The sequence below is a fragment of the Crocuta crocuta genome, unplaced genomic scaffold (assembly GCF_008692635.1).
Source record: "Crocuta crocuta isolate KB4526 unplaced genomic scaffold, BGI_CrCroc_1.0 scaffold384, whole genome shotgun sequence".
In the NCBI taxonomy this organism is placed as follows: Eukaryota; Metazoa; Chordata; class Mammalia; order Carnivora; family Hyaenidae; genus Crocuta; species Crocuta crocuta.
The window spans coordinates 2,328,752-2,350,362 of record NW_027532182.1 but is presented as its reverse complement, the minus strand read 5'-3'; the positions used below and the strand labels follow the sequence as shown (position 1 = coordinate 2,350,362).

At 42.0% G+C, this 21,611-nt stretch overlaps 1 protein-coding gene across 1 annotated transcript; it reads left to right on the top strand.

The window, feature by feature from the left end:
• Nucleotides 1-315: 315 nt before the first annotated feature.
• On the top strand, nt 316-18,243 carry TRAF6 (TNF receptor associated factor 6). Its single transcript, XM_077777476.1, has 7 exons — nt 316-484; nt 4,262-4,579; nt 8,340-8,490; nt 10,127-10,285; nt 11,683-11,754; nt 13,737-13,814; nt 15,314-18,243. The coding sequence occupies exons 2-7, from the start codon at nt 4,284-4,286 to the stop codon at nt 16,181-16,183; spliced, it is 1,626 nt and encodes a 541-aa protein (XP_077633602.1). The 5' UTR covers nt 316-484; nt 4,262-4,283; the 3' UTR covers nt 16,184-18,243.
• Nucleotides 18,244-21,611: the final 3,368 nt, after the last annotated feature.

Sequence of the window (21,611 nt, the reverse complement as noted above, 5' to 3'; positions counted from 1 at the left end):
ATTAAAAAACAAACAAACAAACAAACAAACAAACAAACAAACAAAACACACGACCTACCTACCACCACCACAACCACACACACCAGTTCAGGATTGCGGTGTATGGAATTCCCAGGTGGATACCTATTAGGGCGGCAAAGGAATCCCAGCCTGAGAGCGCAGGATTGACAGCTGGCCCCGCCTTGCGCCTGCGCCGACGCCTGCGCGTCCGTGGAGGACCGCCGCCAGGGGGAGCCCGGGCCCGGCTCGGCCGCTCTGTCCCCGCCCCGCCCGATCCCCGCCCCTCGCTGCCCAGGGCGAGCAGAGAAGGCGGAAGTAGGGGCGTCCGCGGCTGGGGCTTGGGCTCCGGGCGGCCCGGGGTCGTGGCCGAAGAGGCTTTCGTGTGGGGAGATTGGCGTCCAGGCCGCCTCAGCTCAGAGTGAGGAGTCTTGTCGGAGCGGAGTCGTGCGCCCGGGCGGAGTCGGCGGCCCAGCGGACCGGAGCGGTGAGTCTTTTCTCGGACGTCTCCTCCCAGTGGCCGCGGCCTCTCTTCCCAGAGGTTGGCGACGCCGCCCCCTCTCTCGTTTCTCACTGGTTGGGGTCGCCGCGCCCTGTTCTCTTGCTTCCCCGAGATTGGAGAGGCTGCCCTTTGTCCCCTCGCTTCCCAGAGGTTGGGGAGGCTGCCCTGTGTCCCCTCGCTTCCCGGAGGCTGGAGACGCCGCCCCCTCTCCCCTCACCTCTGCTCCCCCTGCCTGCGGGGGCCTCCTCCTTTCCCCTCATTCATCCCGGGACGGGAATCCGGCGCCCCCTTCCTTAGCCCTACCTCCCTGCACCCCCATAGTCCCTTTCCCAGAAAAGGAAATTGCCTCCTGGATTTTCCCGTCCCTCGGAGTTGTTACCAACTTAAGAAAAGGGAGGAGGGGGGACCTTTTAAGTTCCCACCGTTTTCTGTCACTGTCGTGGGAAAGCTGTTTTCGGGTTCCGTGTTGAACTGGAGAGAGATCCCAGGCAGAAAGTTAAGGGAAGAAAAAAAAAAAGGGTTCAGATGACACGAATGTTTCCTCCCCCGCCCCTGCATTCGGTGGTGGTAGCGATTGTTCCAGACGCTGGGTTGATAAAGCCGTTCCTAGTATTTGGTTTTAGGGGAACTCCAGTGAAGAGTTAGGACCGTCTTGAATGTGAACAGAAAGCACCTAAAGTATGAGCCGCTTGAATGTATAGCATTGGCGTGTTTCTCTCTCTGTTTCTCCGGAGAGCAGGTTACTAGTGTCTTGCTGTACGGGCGTAGAATCGAGAAAGTCTTGTGAAGAAAATCTGCGTGTTGGCCTCGTGAACCTGACCACTGCCATGTTACCCGCTTCCCTGTGATTCCTGGGGAACATAGAGGAGGTTTTTCTGACTCTGAGGTTGGGGTGGTCTTTTTGTGATTCAGGGAAGGAGTGTGTGTGCGCGCGCGCTTCATTCAGGCACTCAGCGGCGCATTTGATGAGCAGAGTGTCAACCTGCGTTCATGATTTACTTTTCAGCGTTTCCCAAGTGTAAGGGTGAGGTCTTTTCCGTTTTGGCTACTCTGATTTTAAAAGTTGTTCAAACCCTTACCTCCTGGAGGAATACCAGTTGTGCCTAGGAAGGGGAATCCCTCTTGAATTTATATCCAAAATTAAGACAGAACAAGGGACTCTTCTGCAGCATGTCTTGGCCATCGCAGCACTTTTACAAGTCCTTGCATTTTAGGAGTAGATTTTTAAAAGTTGGTGAATAGTTGTGTTTCTAAAGCTAGCAGCAGATTAAAGGTACTTTCTCAGTATTTTGCTTCACATCATTTTACTTCATAGGAGTTATGAATGAGTTTTCCATTGGCTTAAAATGGACCCATTCGAGGGGTGCCTGGCTGGCTCGGTCGGTTAAGTGGTCGACTTCGGCTCAGGTCATGATCTTGTGGCTCGTGGGTTCGAGCCCCGTGATGGGCTCTGTGCTGACAGCTAGCTCAGAGCCTGGAGCCTGTTTCAGATTCTGTGTTTCCCTCTCTCTCTGTCCTTCCCCTGCTCTTTCTCTGTCTGTCTTTTGAAAATAAATAAATGTTAAAGAAAAATTTTTAATGGACCGATTCGAGACGCATCTTGTTGATTTCTTTACCTTAGTACCTTCCTCCTTAGCACTTGTTGATCTTAGAGGAGCACATTATTGTGCATCACCATACTACACTCTGCCCCTTCCCTAAGGTATTTAACAGTGTACTCTGGATTGTAACATATACCCAGATACCAGTATGTAGATGTAAGCCAAGGCCGTTTCAACATTTATGCATTTTGCAGTCAAAATAAGTGGTTGCATCACACAATATTTAATTAAGGCAGTGCTTTGTCAAAAGTTCAGAAATAATGGAAGTAAAAATCAGTGAATCACTGAAGTTGTGACTGGTAAAAGTTTATTGTATACACCAAAAAAACTCTTTACAAACCAGGAGGAGTGAAACCAAAACATGGAATGAGGCACTGGATATTGTTATAGAAGCAGCTCACCTAGGGAGAAGGCCATGACTGTTTATTCCTAACAGTAATCGGTTATAATATTAGAATGTTTTTTAATGATAGGGCATTGGTCAGTGGATACTTTGTATCCATCTTGGGAAACAATTCTAGTATCATCTATAACTGATGACCAAGTTACTTAACCCTTTTATGCTCCATAGTTTTCACTTTGATAGAATGGGGACAACGAAATTACCGTCTAGAGCTGCCCATAATAATAACTCATTCTTTCAGGCACAGTTCAAGTGTGCACATATAATGCATTTAATCCCCGGTAATTCTTAGGTGGATTCTGTTATTATCCCCATTTATAGATGAGGAAACGGAAGCATAGAATGTGACCTAACTTGTTCAAGTCATACATCAGATGATGGAGAAAAGAGTTAAACCCAGGTCATTAAATTCCAGCACCTAAGCTCTCCGCCACTTTACACACTGTCTCTCTAGCCAGAACAGTGCCTCCTCCTGTGTAGATCTCTTCGTGAAGAAGACAAAGGGTATCTGTCGTAGTGAAAAGATACAGGAGTACTGTCTTAACCCACTGTTTGGCATAGTGGCAGCCAGGATTTTCATAGGAAGATGAGGCAGACAGGGGGATAATTGTCTACCATATTGACTAGAGGCTTACATTCTGTTTCTAGGACTGTATCTAACACATATTAGCACTTTTCCTCAGGTGTAATTATCTACAGCAGAGACTTGGTTACATAGGCTGTGAATTGCTTTTAGACATTAGCTTATAATTCGTAAATACTATAATGGCTTAGAATTTAAAGGCTTCCCACTTACCCATGAAAGCGGTAGTTTTCCTTAGGCAAATGAAACCTCATGTGTTTTTCCAGTCATTGATAATGAGACACAGTCACTTGATCTGACTGAAGGCAGAAGGACATATACCTATATTTTTTAAATTCCATTCTTTCTACATAATAGAAATCCCCACACTGAATATTTAGAAGTACTTGGAGAATTTTAAATCTAGAAGAAGAAGCCAAGATCCAGATTGTTAGGTTGCCCCAAATCACACATCTAGTAGTGCAGGTCGTCACTTGATTCTTTGTTTAGTGCTCTTCCTTGTAGTGCTTGCAGTCATGCTATGCTTTTCAGCTTAGGACGCTGGAAGGAATGTCAGTAGCATAATTCAGTTCTTAGTAGATGCTTAATGAACACCTATTACGTGAAAGATCTTGGGCCAAGTACTGAGGATATGGAAATTCTTGACTTCAGTGACAGGAAACAGACATAAAAGCAGGTAATTATGATAGAACTAAGTGTTACAGTTGAGGTGCTTTTCTTCTGTTAACCTTGTACTCTCTCTTTCTCTGAGATCATGAACTCCTTAACTCATTATAAAATCGTAGTCACGGGGCGCCTGGGTGGCTCAGTCAGTTAAGTGTCCAACTTTGGCTCAGGTCATGATTGCACAGTTTGTGAGTTCGAGCCCCGCGTCAGGCTCTGTGCTGACAGCTTGGAGCCTGGAGCCTGCTTCGGATTCTGTATCTCCCACTCTCTGTGCCCCTCCCCTGCTCGCTCTCTGTCTCTCTTTCTCAAAAATAAGTAAACATTAAAAAAAATTTTAAATTAAAATCAGAGTCATGAAGCAAAACTCAAAAGAACTTTGAAAGTCTTCTGTAAATAACATTAACATAGCTAACGTGTACCAACCGAGCGGTGACTTGTACAGATAAGTTGTGGCCCACGTGTGTGTCTGTGTGTGTACGTTAAGCCATTCTCTTCTCACTTTCCTACAGAGCGGTTGATAGTCACGTTACTATGAGTCTGCTAAACTGCGAAAACAGCTGTGGATCCAGCCAGTCTGAGAGCGACTGCTGTGCCGCCATGGCCAGCTCCTGTAGCGCAGCAGCAAAAGATGACAGTGTGAGCGGAACGGCCAGCACGGGGACCCTCTCCAGCTCTTTCATGGAGGAGACCCAGGGCTATGACGTGGAGTTTGACCCTCCCCTGGAGAGCAAATACGAGTGCCCCATCTGCCTGATGGCGCTCCGGGAGGCCGTGCAGACGCCGTGCGGCCACCGCTTCTGCAGAGCTTGCATCATCAAGTCCATAAGGTGCGTGAGCCAGAGAGACGTGTCCTGACACAGGGCCTTCCGGGGGCAGTCTCAACACATCACAGGTTACTTAGGGAAAGGCAACTGCCACCTCATTCCCTCCTGACCCTCAGATAAGTAAATAGGTTAATTAGTTACTTCTCCTTACAGCACTTCTGGTGCAGACTTGGAGGCAAGTCTCTATGCTCTAAGAAAATAATATAAACTAAATGTACCTTAGTGGTACCTGGCTGGCTCAGTTGGAATGTGCAGCTCTCAATCTTGGGGTTGTGGGTTTGAGCCCCACATTGGTTGTAGACATTACTTAAAAATAAAAGCTTATAAAAAAAATAAATGTGCTTTAAATGATGATGCTACTGTAATCTGACAGTCTCAGCCATATAAGAAATGCTACTCTTAAGTGATCAGTTATTCTTAGCCACGTTAAATTGTGTTACTTAGTGTCTAAGGATAACTGTAAAATAACCATTATTATTTTTTTTAAGTTTCTATTTATTTATTTTGAAAGCGAGAGAGCAAGCCTGAGCAGGGGAGGGGGAGTGAGGGAGAGAGAGAGAGAGAGAAAGAGAAAGAGAGAATCCCAAGCAGGCTCTGCACTGGCAGTGCAGAGCCACATGTGGGGCTCGACCTCACAAATCTCAAGTGAGATCATGACCTGAGCCAAAATCCAGAGTCAGACGCTTAACGGACTAGCCATTCAGGCACCCTTAAGGCGACCACTACTTTTAAGGAAGTATTAGTTGATGGTTCTACCTTCATAATACATCCAAAATCGAATTCCTTCTCACTGCCTCCACTGCTGTTGCCAGCTGAATCGCCATCAGCTGTCACAGGCCTCCTGCTTCTGCCCTTGCCTTCTTCCAGACTGTTCTCAGGACAACCTGGTAGAATAAGATGATGTCATCTCTGCTAAGAACATTGCAGCAGGTCATCTGGGATGATAGGCTCATAGTCCATTTTCTGAGTGCCTCTCTGCTACACTCCCCTTCCTTCCACCAGTTCATTCTGCTATTTCTTGGGCATGTCAAGTGTGCTCTTGCTTTAGAGAGTTGGCTTTAACTGTTCTCTCTGCTTGGAGCCCTCTTACTTCAACTATTAGCTAACACTTTCCTTCCTCTAGTGTGGCTCACCTCTCACCTTCTCATAGGTACCCTGGCTCCCCTATTAATACCACAGCATGCCTACTTCTCTCCTCATTCCCACTGTCCCTTACCTACTTTTCTTTTTTCCTTAGCAGTTTTCATCCTCTGAAATAGCAGGCAATTTGTTTACTGTCTGCTTATTTAATTGGAAGAAAACTCCTTAAGAGCAGAGGTTGAGATCTGTTTTATTTCTTGATACTTCCTGAGTGCCAAGAACAATGGCTGACACACAGTAGGTACTCAGTAAAGCATGAGTAAATCATGGTTGCTTTAATGAAGCAACGAATGAAGGTGTATGGGATTTCCACAGGTGACTCAAATTCATCTCCTGAGAAATAGAAACATTTTACTATAATTCAGAAGTGGATGGGAATATTTCTAGGTGACTAAAGAGTTCTATACAGAGCAAAAATAATTGGAAGAAGTGGGGGGGATTTTATGTTCTCAAGTAAATATCTAGTTATATTGGTAAAATTATTCTTAAGCTGGCTATTCACTCGTCTTACAAGTTTTTCTCTGTCAACTTTTAAATTAACTTTTCTACAAAACTTGCATTTGGGATAACTACATCCATATTTGGGACTTGGCTTAATTTAAGTTACAAGGGAACATGTGACTTGTGTCACTTTTTGAAAAAGTGTTACCCATTGTTGAATTGCTACGATCTATTCAGGGTAGGTTTTCTTATCCTCCTCACTTTGCTTTCTGGGCAAGATAACTTTCTGTCATGGGAAACTAACGTAGGATGATTTAGCAGCATCGCCAGCCTCTGCTCATAGATGCTGTGGTAGTTCCCTGTCCCTCACTCTGAGGCCCAGAGTGTCTCCAGACATTGTCAGATGTCCCGTAGGGGCCAGAATTGCCCTGGTTGAGACCGCTGGTTTAGAATATACATGAGAGCGATGTTAAAGCCTCCATTTTTTGTTGTTGTTTATAGTGATTTTTATTTTTATCGTATGTAGGTAACAAAAATGGATTGTTGATTTTCTGGTAGGGAGAAATGTATAGTATTTTATCAAGTGTCAGACATCCTGGGTAGGTAACTAATCTTAAGCAGTTTTTTAATAGCAAAATATTCATGCAAGTAGGGGGACAGAGGTCTGAAAAGGAAGTAAAACCCACAAAAGGAAGTCTGAGCCTTTTTTTTTTTCTATCTCCCTCTAAGTTAGAAATGACCACTTAGCTTTAACGCTAACATTCTTAAAGAAACAGCTCTGAAATTTTTCACCTGTTATGGTCATTCAAGGAATCAAAATACATCTCAATTCAATTCCATTTTCTTTTGGAGTGACTGCTAATGCTATGGACGGTGGTTTCCAGTTTACTCTGTAAGACTGTTCTTGTCTTTTAGTCATCCATCACTCAGGTTTTGGGCACCTATTTCTTTTCTTTTTTTTTTTTTTTTTTTTTTTTTTTTTTTAATGTTTATATTTAATTTTGAGAGAGAACGTGTGTGCAGGAGCAGGGGAAGGGCGGAGAGAGAAGGGGACAGAGGATCCAAAGCGAGCTCTGTGCTGACAGCCGAGAGCCCAGCGTGGGGCTCAAACTCACAAACCATGAGATCATGACCTGAGCCAAAGTCAGACAGACTCTCAACCAACTGAACCACCCAGGCGCCCCTGGGCATCTATTTCTATGCTTTTCAGAGAGTATTTGACACTGTAGTAGTAACGTTATGCATTCTGACAGAGGCCCCCTGGAGGCCATGCTTTTCACCGTAACCCCAGTTTTGACATTTAACAGACCCCCGTTTTTGGCAGTTTTTTACCTACCAAAGCAATTAGTACTGTCAATTTATACATAGGAGATGCTCAACAAAAACTTGAGTGACTGTGAGGCCTACCTGGCCTGCCACATTTTATCAGTGAAGATTGAGACATCCCAGAAGTTAAAAGGGAGTGACAGATACCCACACTTCGTGGGGATTGTTTTTCCATCATAAGATGGAATAAACCATTGGGTATCAGGACATAGAGGTCCCCTAATTCCCTACTACATTGTACCTTGAACATAAAGGAAACCTTCTGTCGCCTGTTAGCCAGAGTAGAATAATGATTGTTCAGAGAAAATCTAAAAATGCGGCCTTGTAGTGGTCCTGCTCTCTGGTGTTTTACTTGTAGCTGAGCAATGCACCATAGACATGTTAGCTCATGAGCAGCACACCTCGTTCTGTCTCACCTGTACCCTTACAGCTGCTGACAGAGCAGAAACCTGCCACACTGCCAGAATCCCCACCTTTGACTCTCCTTTCCACTCGGGCCAATCAAAATAAGATTTTATTCAAACATTTTTTTCTCATTTTTTTCTTAAAATCTGTCCCCATATCTAAAATCCCATAGTTTTAGATAGGTAATCAAAATGGTGCTAGTTGTATTCTTTCAGTAAACAGCGATTGTTAAACTGTCCACAAAACGTTCATTTTGGTGATACGCGATATAAGGAGTTAAATTATTTTCCATAGGAAATAATAAACGGAGAATTTATATGTGGCTTAAAGTTTGTGGCGTTTGTTTTAGTTTTTTCATTTATTTAAATTCAAGTTCATTAACATAAGGTTTGTGTTTTCTAATGTTAACATTTGTTTAAATCTACTAAATGTATGTATCTTGTTCTTTTAGGGATGCAGGTCACAAATGTCCAGTTGACAATGAAATACTGCTGGAAAATCAGTTATTTCCTGACAATTTTGCAAAACGAGAGATTCTTTCTCTGATGGTGAAATGTCCAAATGACGGTTGTTTGCACAAGATGGAACTGAGGCATCTTGAGGTATTAAAATGATTTTCTAGGGGTTGCATATATGCAGGGCAGTTCCTAAAGAATAGGCACTTCGCTGTGTTCCCTTGCAGCTAGCATGCAGTGATTGCTGAATTATACGGATTCTTTCATAATTGGATATAAATATAAGTAGAAACCACAAATTTCTTTTTTTGAAACAGTCTTATTTTAAAAATGTATATTTTGAGGCAGAGAGAGAGCATGAATGCATGAGCAGGGGAGGGTCAGAAAGAGAGGGAGAGAGAGAATGCCAAGCAGGCTTTGCGCTGTTAGCACAGAGCCCTACGCAGGGCTTGGTCTGGAAACCATGAGAGCGTGACCTGAGCCACAATCGAGAGTCAGATGCACAACTCACTGAGCCACGTAGGCACCCCGAAGCCATAAATTTCATATTCCATTTCCTGTGGCTTTGCCCCAGTGATAGATAATAATAAAGAAAGTCTGGGGCACCTGGGTGACTCAGTTGGTTAAGCATCCAGTTCTTGGTTTTGGTTCATGTCATGATCTTGCAGCTTCATGGGTTTGAGCCCCATGTTTGGGATTCTCTCTCTCCCTCTGTCCCTCCTCCACTTTAACTGTCTCTGTCTCTCTCAAAATAAATGAATAAACTTAAAAAAAAAACCCAGGATAATCTTATTTAAAAAAAAAAAGAAAAATCAGTATTTTACTACAGGTTTTTTAGATGAACATTATCTGCAGTCAAACTGGGGAGCATTTCAAATATAAATTAACATATTAATACAGGTTATAATGTAATACATGTTAATCTCATAATTTTGTTTCTCTCATCTTGAAATAAACAACTAGCCCCATGTAGTCATGTGTCATTTTAGTACCCTAACTATACTTTCTTCCTCTGTTTTTTTTTAATTAAGCATTTTATTATGAGCTAAATGGAGATCTCCTATAGTTTGAGATTAGCTGAAGCAATCAGATGAAAGCATTTGCTTTTTTTTTTTTTTTTAAGTTTTTTCATTTATTTTGAGACTGAGCTTGAGCAGGGGTGTGGTGGGGGCAGAGAGAGAGAATGTCCAGCAGGCTCTGCACAAGCAGTGCACAAAACCCAATACAGTGCTTGAACTCAGGAAACCGTGAGATCATAACCTGAGCCAAAATCCAGAGACGGACACTTAACCCACTGAGCTACCCAGGTGACCCAAAAGCATTTGCTTACAAATTAAGTAAATCAATTCTTAGCTTAGTTATTTTACAAGAAATTAAATATTGTTTATGTTCTATTTGAAATTAAGTGTTTAAAACATATTTGTAACTTGCCCCCGGAACCCCGTACTCAGCTCCATTTGAAGGACTGGTCCTTTTTACACAGTATTCAATTGGTAATCAGAAAATCTGGCTTCTTTTCCTAGTTGGATACTTTTATTCAAGTTCAAGTTGCCTAATTGGATACTTTTTATTCAAGTTCAATTGTGAACTTGAGAATTCACATTCTTTGTATAAAGAAATTCACAACCATTATTTTAAATTCCTTAAGGCCTTTGTATGGTGTGTGTTACACAAAGCAGGCTCAGTAGCCATTTCTATAAAAGAACAGTACATTTTTGGAAGAGATTATTTTAGGAAACTTCATAAAGATTGGCAAATATTAATTATTTCTTTTTTATTATAGGATCACCAAGCACATTGTGAATTTGCTCTTATGAATTGTCCGCAGTGCCAGCGTGCCTTCCAAAAATGCCAACTTAACATTCACATTCTCAAGGAGTGTCCAAGGAGACAGGTTTCTTGTGTAAACTGTGCTGCATTGATGGCATTTGAAGATAAAGAGGCATGTACCAACTTGGGTTTGTTAATTTCACTACTTCTTAAAAAAATTTTTTAATATACGTTTGAGGGTAAGAGATGAAGATATTACTCCAAGTCCGAGTCCAGATGATCATTTGTGGGGAGATTGATTTTTAAGAAAGAAGGTTCAATAAACCAGTTAAGTAAGTGTAGAGTTTATACTTGTGTATCTTTCTTAGAAAACATTACTTATACTACTTAATCAGTATAGTAGATCAGTAAGCAACACAAGCATCTAGGAAAGACTTGCTGATCTACTTTCCTATGTGATATTTTAATGACCAATCTTGGATTAGATACAAACAAGTAGAATGATTCCTTTATCAGACTTTTACTTTTCTCTTTGAAAAGAATGGGTGGTTCAAACCTTTAAGGAGAATAAATTAAATCCCACAAAGTGTACATGGAGCTGTACACATGTAATGAATTCACTTTTTTGTACATGTTACACTTCAGTTAAAATGTTCATCTTTAAAGAGGAACTTCATGATGCTTGACCACATCATAATGATAGAACAGTTTTCCATTCAGAAATGGAGATGTGGAGAGCCGAAGTAATTTTATGTTAATATGGTCAGTGGCAAAGCTGGCACTGAGATCCTAGTCCTGTATCCCTGTCCTTTGCTTTTACTAAAACAACGTACCTATAATTTATGTCTTTTTTTTTTTATATATATAACTAATAAGATACTTCTTTAAACTTAATTTCTTATGAATTCATCTTGGTAATTTTTCCTACCTTCTTAGAAGATCAAGCATATTATATTCATTAGGTTGATGAAATGCTAAAAAAAAAAAAAGTCTGCTAACTTTCTAAAAATGTAGAAAAGTCTGAGGCATAATTAGAGCAAATTGATGTGTCTCTAAACTTCACTACATTAAACGGACTTAAGCTGGAAGCTTAATTATTTCTCAGCGTATCAACTGAACGAAACCCACTGTATTCCGGAACACACAGCTCACCCATCTGGGGCACACCCATCCTGGGCACCAAAGCCTCTTGCCCTAATGATACTTGTCTTCTTTTACCTTTCTTGAGGAGTTGTAACTATTTGAAATTTTTGGAAGGGGGCCTTTGGAGACTTTTAGTATCGGTAAATTTTGTCCAAACTAGTAGCAGATGCTCTGCCTCAGATCAAAGGTCATTTAAAAGATTCTCTTGTGGGTACTTATATTCTTTTAAAGATCTGGAAGGCAAGATGGATCTCTCATTCCTCTACTGGCAGAGGGACAGAAAATAACCTTTGTATATTATTCTTCTGTTTTGCACAAATAAAGGTCCTTAATTTGTTCATAGTGAAAGGATTACCTTTTATAAAAATAGATTGTACTTTTTCAGATTTTTTCATACTTTTTAAATATTTTTTTCATATAATTTAGATCCACGACCAGAACTGTCCTTTGGCGAATGTCATCTGTGAATACTGCAGTACCATGCTCATCAGAGAACAGGTATGATGATTCCCTTTCCTAAGTTAGTATTTTCATCAATAGATGAAAGAAAGAAACAAGTTAGGTTTTCAATTGAAAATTTAAATCAATAAAGCAAAGTGAATACAGGTTGAAGAAGTATTAAAACTGAAGACATTTTCTTGTAAATTAATATAGTACTTTCAGAAAGAACAAAATATTCAGCTCTAAGTATTTAAAACTCCTGTGGGTAACATAATCCCCATGTTTATGTGTATTCTTAAAAATTCCCACCAAACCCAGGTACTTGTAAGGCAAAAATAAAAAATTCTCCATTTGAAGAAAGAATACTCTTTGAGAAATACATATTGCACACTGTGAAATAAGGATCTTAGGTCTACAGAGGCCAGCTGAAAGAATGAGAGAACGAGGAGATAGAAGAAAGCAGACCTGGCCAGTAGCAGAGCACTATTTTGAGTTGTAGCCCCTGAAACATGTGGGGACATTTTGAGATTTCCAAGGTTGGTAGCGCCTTTGTCATTTGTGCTATAAGGCCACTAATGGGCATTATCAGAAGTAGTAGTTATAATAGAACACTGCACATTTGTATTAATAGAGAAAGGAAAATTCCATCTGATTACTATCTTTTGACATTTGGGGAGTTTACCCACAAAATATGAATATTAGTCACTAAATATTTACACACCCATGAAATCTGCAAACCCAGAGATCATAATTGATTACCTTACTAAGTAGCAGCAAGCAAAACTAAGTTTAGTCACTTGACTAAACTTTTCCATTGGTCTTTTAACAGACACTTTAGTTTCTTTCCCAACAAAGCTTTAATTTGAAGGTGTTAAACTTCTTTCTGCTTATGAAGTCTCACCTCCTTAGTTTTCTTTTTTGCTCTGTTTTAATATTTAATATGTATCACATATTAAACCCAGTAAAAATAAAATAATGTAGGAAAAAACTCTAGGTTAAGAGAGAAAACCTACGTTTTGATTGTGGCTGTGGCACTAACCTCCCCACTGATCTCTTACAAGAAAGTTGACGTTCTAGATCAGAAATCAGCAAACCAACACACCAGCCAATCTGGTCTACTGCTTGTTTTTGTGAATACCTTGTACTGGAACACAGCCGTGCCCGTGTGTCTGTATGTTGTATATGGCTAGTGTACCACAGTGATAAGAGTTGAGTACTTGGGACAGAAACCCTAAGGCCCACAAAGCTGAAAATATTTATTATCTGTCTCATTACAAAACATGTTGTAGACTGCTGTCCTAGACCATGCAACATGAAGGATGGAAGTAAGTGGTCTCTAAGGTCGTTTCTGATTGAAGTATCTTTGAGGATAGCCAAACTCAATTTCTAAAGGGAATTTGGTACCACTTTCAAAGAACATGATTTTGCATAACGGATCTCATTTTAAAGAATGTGTTTTAGATTCCCCAAATCAAAGACTGTGACTTTGTTTAGAACTTTTATTAGTGTGCTTTAAAATACCGGCTAACATCTACATTTCCCCATGGTAACCAAAACATGCCCTGGTTAAAAGAAAGTTAGAAGATGTACGAGACGGTCTTGAGGGAAGAAATGGGTGTAGCCAGTGGTTTCAGTGTATGCAGTTAACTGGTCCCTATTAAATGGCCTGGGCCATAGCCAGAGTCCTTGAGTTTGCAGTTGTAGTTGAAGTCAGAAGATGCTTTTTCTCTGAAGTGTCACTAGAGGGTGTTAGTTCCCAGCAACAGAAACAAACTCATTTTCTGGAATTTTGAGCGGTTTGGGGGGATGGTATGAGATGTTGCTATCTCCTTTCTCTGTGACTTTGGAAGTACATATTTTTTTAATTTTTGTGGGTTACACTCTTGCTGTTGCTACCACTCTGTATTATGCAAAAGCATCCATAGACAACACGTGATTTTGTGTAGATGAAATGTAATCTTTATTTCAAATGTGATCTTATCAAACTAGAACATAACATGCAAGGAAAACCATTTTCTAACCTTTGTTTTGATTTTCAGATGCCTAATCATTACGATCTAGACTGTCCTACAGCCCCAATTCCGTGCACATTCAGTACTTTTGGTTGCCATGTAAAGGTAAAGTTTGTTTTTTCTTTTTTTAATTATTGAATATTGATGAAGAAAAATCTGTCACCTGGTGGATTTGAGAATACCGGTGGACAGGGAGATGGCTGACATTCACTGTTGTACGAGTTTGGAGCTCCAAACAGAAATTGGGGCTCAGAATATTGATGGGGCACATGATGATAATGGAAGGTGCGGTTGAGATCATACAGAGTGAGTGTGTACAGGAGGGAGAAGCAGGCTGTCACAGGAGTCATGAACAAAGTGTACCAGGAATTGGTGAGCCGAATTAGAAACTGGAGGAGGTGGTACTGTTAAGTTCTCCAAAACTAGTTTCAAGACTAGTGATCAGTTGTGTCAGATGTTTGAGATCAATGATTATTGTAAGTCATTCTGGAGAGTACAAGTATATTTTTGCTTTTCCATTACGCTTTTTTTGCCTGACTTTTTCACAATAAGCATGCATTTAGTAATTTTAAGTTAAAAAGCAGAGGGGTGCCTGGGTGGCTCAGTCAGTTAGGCGTCCGACTCTTGGTTTCAGCTCAGGTCATGATTTCGTGGTTTTGTGAATTCAGGCTCTGCATCAGGCTCTGTGCTGGCAGTGTGGTGCCTGCTTGGGATTCTCTCTCTCCTCTCTCCCCGCCTCTCCCTACTCGCACTTGTCTGTCTCTCTCAAAATAAATAAACTGAAAGAAAGAAAAAGTATATACTACGATTACATTTTGTGGGAGGATTCTGTATGTGTGCATAGAGAAAAAGACTTGAAGGAAATGTATCAAAATGTTAATGGTAGTTGGGTAAAATAATAGGGAACTTTCTTTTTCATCTACATTCTGTTTTTCTGTAATATACATGAATTACTTTTATGATAAAAGTTATCATAGTATTTTTTCATGTAACAGGATGTTCTTGATGACCTAAGAGTATGGAGACAAGAAAGATTATACTTTGCAATAGATTTATAAAATAAATGAACTAGGGACAGTACAGATGGGTTGCTCTTGGTCATAAAAGAGAGGGAGAAAATGGTATTAGCTAAAGAGAGACATGAGATCGATGCAGAGGTGCGCCTTTTTGTCAACAGGAAACACCAATCAGAGGGAAGGGTCGGGGAAGAGAATGAAGATAAAGGAAAAGGGGGATAACTCAGCAAAACCTCTGAGGTGTTGAAAATGTCGGTGCCAGTGAGAGCCCAGGTGAAGTCTTCATGTTGGACAAGGAGAGGGTGCTCTCTGAGTCAGATGAATGGCTATACATCCTGATGCTTCTGCAGGTGGGAGGGAGATTTATCTGAGGGAAAGGTGAGACTTTCAGCACACAGCCTCACTTTCTCAGTGAATCGAGAGACAAGGTCATCTCACTAGATCAAGAATTTGATGAAGATGAAGAAAGTTGTGGGGGACTGAGAGAAGTGATGGCGTTACTTAAGAACCTTTCCTTTGGCTTGGCCAGGTCCCTTCCTGGTCCTCACAGTGCCTAGTCCCAACCTAAGGCTTGTGCTTGGCTTTTAGATGCAGAGGAATCACTTGGCGCGCCACCTGCAAGAGAATACCCAGTCGCACATGAGGATGTTGGCCCAGGCTGTTCAGAGTGTGAGCCTCGCGTTAGCGCCCGGGCCTCAGTGTGATATGCCTCCCTACGATTCTTCCTCTGTGTCCCGGGTTTCCACTGTGTGTCACCCAGAGGTCCAGAACTTCCAAGAAACCATTCAGCAGTTAGAGGGTCGCCTGGTAAGACAAGACCATCAAATCCGAGAGCTGATTGCTAAAATGGAAACTCAGAGCATGTACGTAAGCGAGCTCAAACAAACGATTCGAACCCTTGAGGACAAAATTGTTGAAATAGAAGCACAGCAGTGCAATGGGATTTACATCTGGAAGATCGGCAACTTTGGGATGCATTTGAAATCTCAGGAAGAGGAGAAACCTGTTGTCATTCATAGCCCCGGATTCTACACAGGCAAACCCGGCTACAAACTGTGCATGCGCCTGCACCTTCAGCTGCCAACTGCTCAGCGCTGTGCTAATTACATCTCCCTCTTCGTGCACACGATGCAAGGAGAGTATGACAGTCACCTCCCTTGGCCCTTCCAGGGTACAATCCGCCTTACAATTCTTGATCAGTCTGAAGCGCCTATAAGGCAAAACCACGAAGAGATCATGGATGCCAAACCAGAGCTGCTTGCCTTCCAGAGACCCACAATCCCACGGAACCCAAAAGGTTTTGGCTATGTGACTTTCATGCATCTGGAAGCCCTGAGACAGAGAACCTTCATTAAGGATGATACTTTATTAGTGCGCTGTGAGGTCTCCACCCGCTTCGACATGGGCAGTCTCCGGAGGGAGGGTTTCCAGCCACGAAGTACTGATTCAGGGATATAGCATCCCTGCGTACGTTTAAAAAAAAAAAGCCATCTGGAGAAAGCTGTGTCTTCCCTTGCCTTGTTCTCAATAACACGCAAACAGAAAAAGAAGCGGGAAGACATAGTACCCAGTAGGGAGTGCTGTTAACTGAGGTCACTCACCGCTTCTTCCTGTTACAGCTCTCGGAAGCCGTTCCTCCCTTGGAACGTTCCACACTTTCACAAAGACTGGAGCACCCGTGGCTTGTTGCAGCAGCTGTCTGTCCGTCAGTCAGTATACCTCTTTGTTGCACTTCATGGGCTTTTGCTCCAGTGTGTTTTATTGTCAAAAAGCCCAGGGTTGGAGTAGTAAAGCTCAAACCTTTTAATAATAATGATGTTTCTTAAAACTTTAGCTTATTTTTATATTATATGTAATATATTAAATCTGAGAATCACTACTGCCTCGTGCTGGTGCCAGCAAGAATTATTACTCTGGAGCTGAGTTCTCATTTACTTGACCTTGTATACATTTCAGAGGATTTGAACCTTAATCCTTGGAAAGCTTAAGTTCTCATTTACTCCATTTCCCCCCTACACCCGAGTGTGACTGAGGATATTCAGAAACTAGTTTAAACCCCACATATAACCTCACTTATTTAGTGTAAACGTCTCTGTCGAATAATTCTTGTTTAAGTGTTTCATTTGACCTGGCTTACATATTTCCTTGAGGTTACATGTGGCATCTTCTCCCGAGTTAAGAATGCTGAGGACCATGTCGATACTAACAGCCAGTGTTCTGCCATAGCTCCCTTTCTGCCTGTTCAGTGCAGATTGAATGCCACAGCCTTACTTACGTATGGTCTCTGCTTCTTAATGCTTGTACGATAAGGAGATACACACATATAATCACCAACATATGAAGTAGGTCTTGGGGTACCTGGGTGGCTCAGTCAGTTAAGCGTCTGACTTCGGCTAGGTCATGATCTCACCATTCCCAAGTTCAAGCCCTGCGCTGGGCTCTGTGCTGACAGCTCAGAGTCTGGAGCCTGCTTGGGATGCTGTCTCTCCCATCTCTGCCCCTCCCCCACTCCTTCTTTCTCTCTCAATCTCTCTCTCTCTCTCTCTCAAAAATAAACATTAAAACATTTCTGTCCTGGTGGTGACAGAAGCAATCTGAGCCAGAAATTTTCAGCTCTTTTGAACACCCTCTTGGAGTTAAATGGAACAAAACGGATTTCCTAAAAGCAGAATTTCTTAATACCTGGGAGATCCTCGGAGACACCTGAGAGGTCATCACGCCAGGGTGGGAGATCCTACTGGTTCCATCAGGATGGAGCGTGAGTAGGTTCTGTAGTCCGACAGTACTTCCCTGAGGAGGGTCAGGGAATGTGTCGAAATGGCTAAGTAAATGTTCCTAATAGGGAGATGGTTTCTAGGCCATCTGTTTATTAAGGCCTGTAGATGTTAAATATTAGGGTGAAATCTTGTTCTCAGGGAGTCCCACAGCTAGTATAGGCTCTTAGAAGAATCTGAGAGGACCCACACACTCTGCTGTTTACACAAGATTGTTTAGTGCTGTCTGGTCATGAGCGATGATTGCACTGTGTCTTTAGAGGGGCCAAATGAGAGCGTTCAAGATCAGCCTTAATTTCAAGAGAAAGCCAAGAGACCTCGTCTGTGGCGCACAATAGTTTTGGTTCCAGGCTGACCCAGCAAGTGTCATCGTGACCTTTCCCTTTCCCTGTGTTTCTGTCCCTCCTCCCCCCACTTAGGCTCCTGCTCTGATGGGTTTATGTTCTAGAGTAAGAACAAAGCTCATGCAGGGATCCTGTTCCCCAGAGTTACCAACCATACCCCCTGCTCATCCCCGGGTCCCAGTTTGCTTCCCGGCAGTCTGTGTCCCTCGGCCGCTGTGCCTTCAGTCTAGCTCCCGAGTAACGCTGCAGCACCACCGTCCAGGTTCGAAACCCCACACTGCTGCCCTTGTGACTTCTTCAGTGAATAACTGTTGAGTTCCATTTAAGAAGTAAATGGTACTTACTTTCGTTACACAGAAAAAGCCTGAAGGAAATATACTGAACTATTTTTGAAGACTCACTTGTTTCTTTGTGCTTTCTTCATATGTTTTACATCTTCTGCAGTAAACATAGACTTTTATCAGAGGGGGGAAAAAAAGGGGTTGCCACAAAACATTCAACCCTACCAAAAAAGGAAATGCTATTTAAAAGCTTCCTGGTCAAATTTCTATTAAAAGCATGGCTGTGCTTTAGGTACTGAGGCTAGTCATTTCCTGCTTTGGTTGTGTTATTTTTTTCCTACTAACTCTACTTAATCCAAACAAAAACAGGTTTTTGCCTGATTTCAACTTCTAGTTTTAGGTTTCTCATCTGTAAATTGAGGAGTTGGTTTAGATGTTTCTAAGGTCCACTCCAGCCATCAAATTTGGTTTTAAGAAATGAAGTCGTAACCAGCAGAGTGTTGACAATACTTATTAAAGAAGTTTGCCAGAGGAAATGGCCTTACCTTATTTTTTGCTGACATGATATTCTACTTCAAATGTAGTGTCCATCAGCTGGGTCTCCTCTGAATTCAAATAAGCAATTTTAACCCCCAAACATTTTGTAAGAAACCAGGCGCTTATTTTATACCGGTCATTCACTGTGAATATAGAATAAAAGTAATGGTCAAACCATCATTCCAAACAGAAACTGTTTTTAAGACTTCAACTCAGAATCCAGCGTGGGGCGGAAAAGCAGGTCTCAGGATTTTCAGCTCTGCCCCACTCACACGTGCCGGTTTCTCTCCATCGGCTTACCAGTGTTGGCGCCATGTATTTTTATTTTATTGACCTTTGCACATGTATATCTTGTGACATCATTCTTGAACTTAGCGAAATTGTTTCCTCTTTTCCCAGAGATGGCCAACTCAGTGTTGGATGGGACTTGCCACAAGTCATGTGTTTTGCTGCAGGAAAACGAGTCAGGATGTCGATTGGTAGTTTGGTAGTTTTTACCAACCCTAGGCCGTTGCAGCAGTCGCGGTTTCTGGCTATGCCACGGTGCGATGCAGCTTTTGTTGTGGGGACGAAGAAAGTGAAGTAGAATGAGAGGCACGTTTTTTCCTCTAAGAATGGATTAACATAGAGACGTTGGATGGTACCAGGCAGTTTTGTGACAGGTGTAAAATGATGTTCTCCATGACTGTTTCTGTCCCAGTAAGTCTTAGCTAAACTAAGCAGGAAGGAATTAGGAATTAGGCATGCAGCTAGATATACATTCTTAATAAAGAGGAACAGTTTTCCAGGGCACTGTCAGGTCTCTGGTGACCAGAAAACACTTTTAATTAGTAGAGAGGTTTTTCTAATTTGAGACTTTAAAGCAATGTACTTTAATTCTGATACCTCTCTTTTTTTTTTTTTTTGGCTTGCCTCGATTAAACTACACTCATCGTCTTATATGAAATGCCTTTAGGTGTTTCTTGCGATGCCTAGCTCTACAGAGCCTAAGCAGTGCAGTGCCTTAAAGAAATGAAAAATGGACAATAGTCATTTGTACTTTTCTTTCGACATACATTTTTCTCTAATTTTCCCAGATTCACATGATCAGCTTATAGTCAGGTTCACAGCTGATACCATTGCATCTATGGGGTTGACACTTCCAAACTCCCAGTATCCAGAAAGGTGATTTGAAGAGATCCAGTTAATGGATCTCTAAAGATTGTAATATTCAATTCCAGCATCCCCTTCAGTCACACGCTTGCAAGGAGAGGACTGCTGTTTTCTCTAAATGTCACCTAAGCCTTTAACGCTTTAAAGCTTTTTCCTCCCCCAAAATTGTTACTATAAATTTATAAGATACTGAAAAATAATCGTAGATGGGGCATATATTCTGTAGAGTGAGGAGATGTGGTGCTCTTTTTTTTCTCAAAGTGCTTTCTCAGCAGGCCATAGCACTGCCTTTAGGACAAGAGGCAAGGAGAGGCGGCCTCTTCTGCCCCCTCAGGGCTTGCGGCACTGAATGCCGTCCTGGAATGTCCACACAGCATGGCTGGGCTGCCCAGCGGGGTTTCTGACAGGGAGAACCTGCTGGGGCTTCCGTGCCTCTGCCGACCACCGACCACCGGCGTCCACCCCAAGCTCCCGCCCATGGACGTCAGGGTACAAGCTAGAGTGCCAACGGGGAGAAGAAAGTGGATTCCGGATTGCAAGAAAGAAATGCTGCCAGTCTTAGAAGCACATGATGAGTTTTACTCCAGTTGTCCGGGGAACGTAGCGTTGAGGGACAGGGAACTGTTCTGTCCCCGCTGAAGCCATGAGTGCCACTGTGCGGGGCCTGGCACGGAGTACGAGTCCCCACCCGCAGACTTCTAACGAGCAGCTAACGAAAATTCTGGTTCCAGCTCAACCATCTCTAGTAGTTTGTCGTGTAAGTTTTGGATGGAAGTATATAGATGGTTTTTGCATTTTTTGTTTGTTTTTTTTCCCCCAGCACTTCATGAAATTTTTCATTCAGAAATGTTGGATGAATTGTATAGTGAACAACCACCACTGATAGCAGCTACCAGTAACATTTTGGAATATTTGCTTTCTTACTTAGTACATGTTCATTTTAACAAGGCTTCTTCAAGTTTGGTTTCTCTTTAAAAATCTCACTAAGATAATTAGCCTCTATTGAGTCATCCTAAACTCTTTGGGCAAACTTGTGATATGTGAGTTGTAGCTGGAATTTTAGTCCCCGCTTTCAGCTAGTTTTCAACTTGTAAATCTATTGAATTTTAATCTTATTTATTTTGCCTGAAGGGATCCTTTTTATAATGGATTTATTTGAAAGTCCTTGATCAATTGTGCAGAATATTTTAATGTTATTTTCACACTTGATAAATTATCCAATTAATTTCTCTGGTGAGAATGTAATTTGGGGCCCATTTTGCTTACACAGGGTTCCAGGATTATGTTCCCAGAAGGCTGAAGAGGCAGTGTAATTTAACATATATACCACTAAATTAGGACTGCTGACTGATCACGGGCAAATCTGTTCTCTCTGTCTTTGCATCTGTTTGTGCACTGTAAAGAGGGGGATAAAATTTGAAATTTGGATATTGTTAAGTAACAGGTAACATTTATTGATGCTTGGATCTGTTAAGAAAGATGCTTTATGAACCTGGGGAGGCTGTTATAAGTGTGTGACTATATGATAAGCTATGGGATGAAAGCCGACTTGAAAATTAAAGCATGTGCCGTGGTCAGAATATCTTCTCAAAAAGCCTTCTGTTGCTCAGAATTTACTCTTGCTCTGGAATTTGCAAGCAGTTTTGTTAATCCACGCGGACTCAGTGTGCTTTGTGAGAGGAAGTGAATGCGAAGGTGGCAGAGGGACGCTAATCACAGAAAGACCAACAGTGTTGAGCGGGAAAGCGGGAAGGGTGTGCCGTAAAGGCACTGCCAACATTCACTGCCACATGGTCTC

Coding starts and splice junctions, on each gene's coding strand:
- TRAF6 (XM_077777476.1), top strand. CDS start 4,284: ATGAGTCTGCTAAACTGCGAAAACAGCTGTGGATCCAGCCAGTCTGAG. Junction 8,491..10,126: donor TGGAACTGAGGCATCTTGAG/GTATTAAAATGA, acceptor TTTTTATTATAG/GATCACCAAGCACATTGTGA. Junction 10,286..11,682: donor TGGCATTTGAAGATAAAGAG/GCATGTACCAAC, acceptor CATATAATTTAG/ATCCACGACCAGAACTGTCC.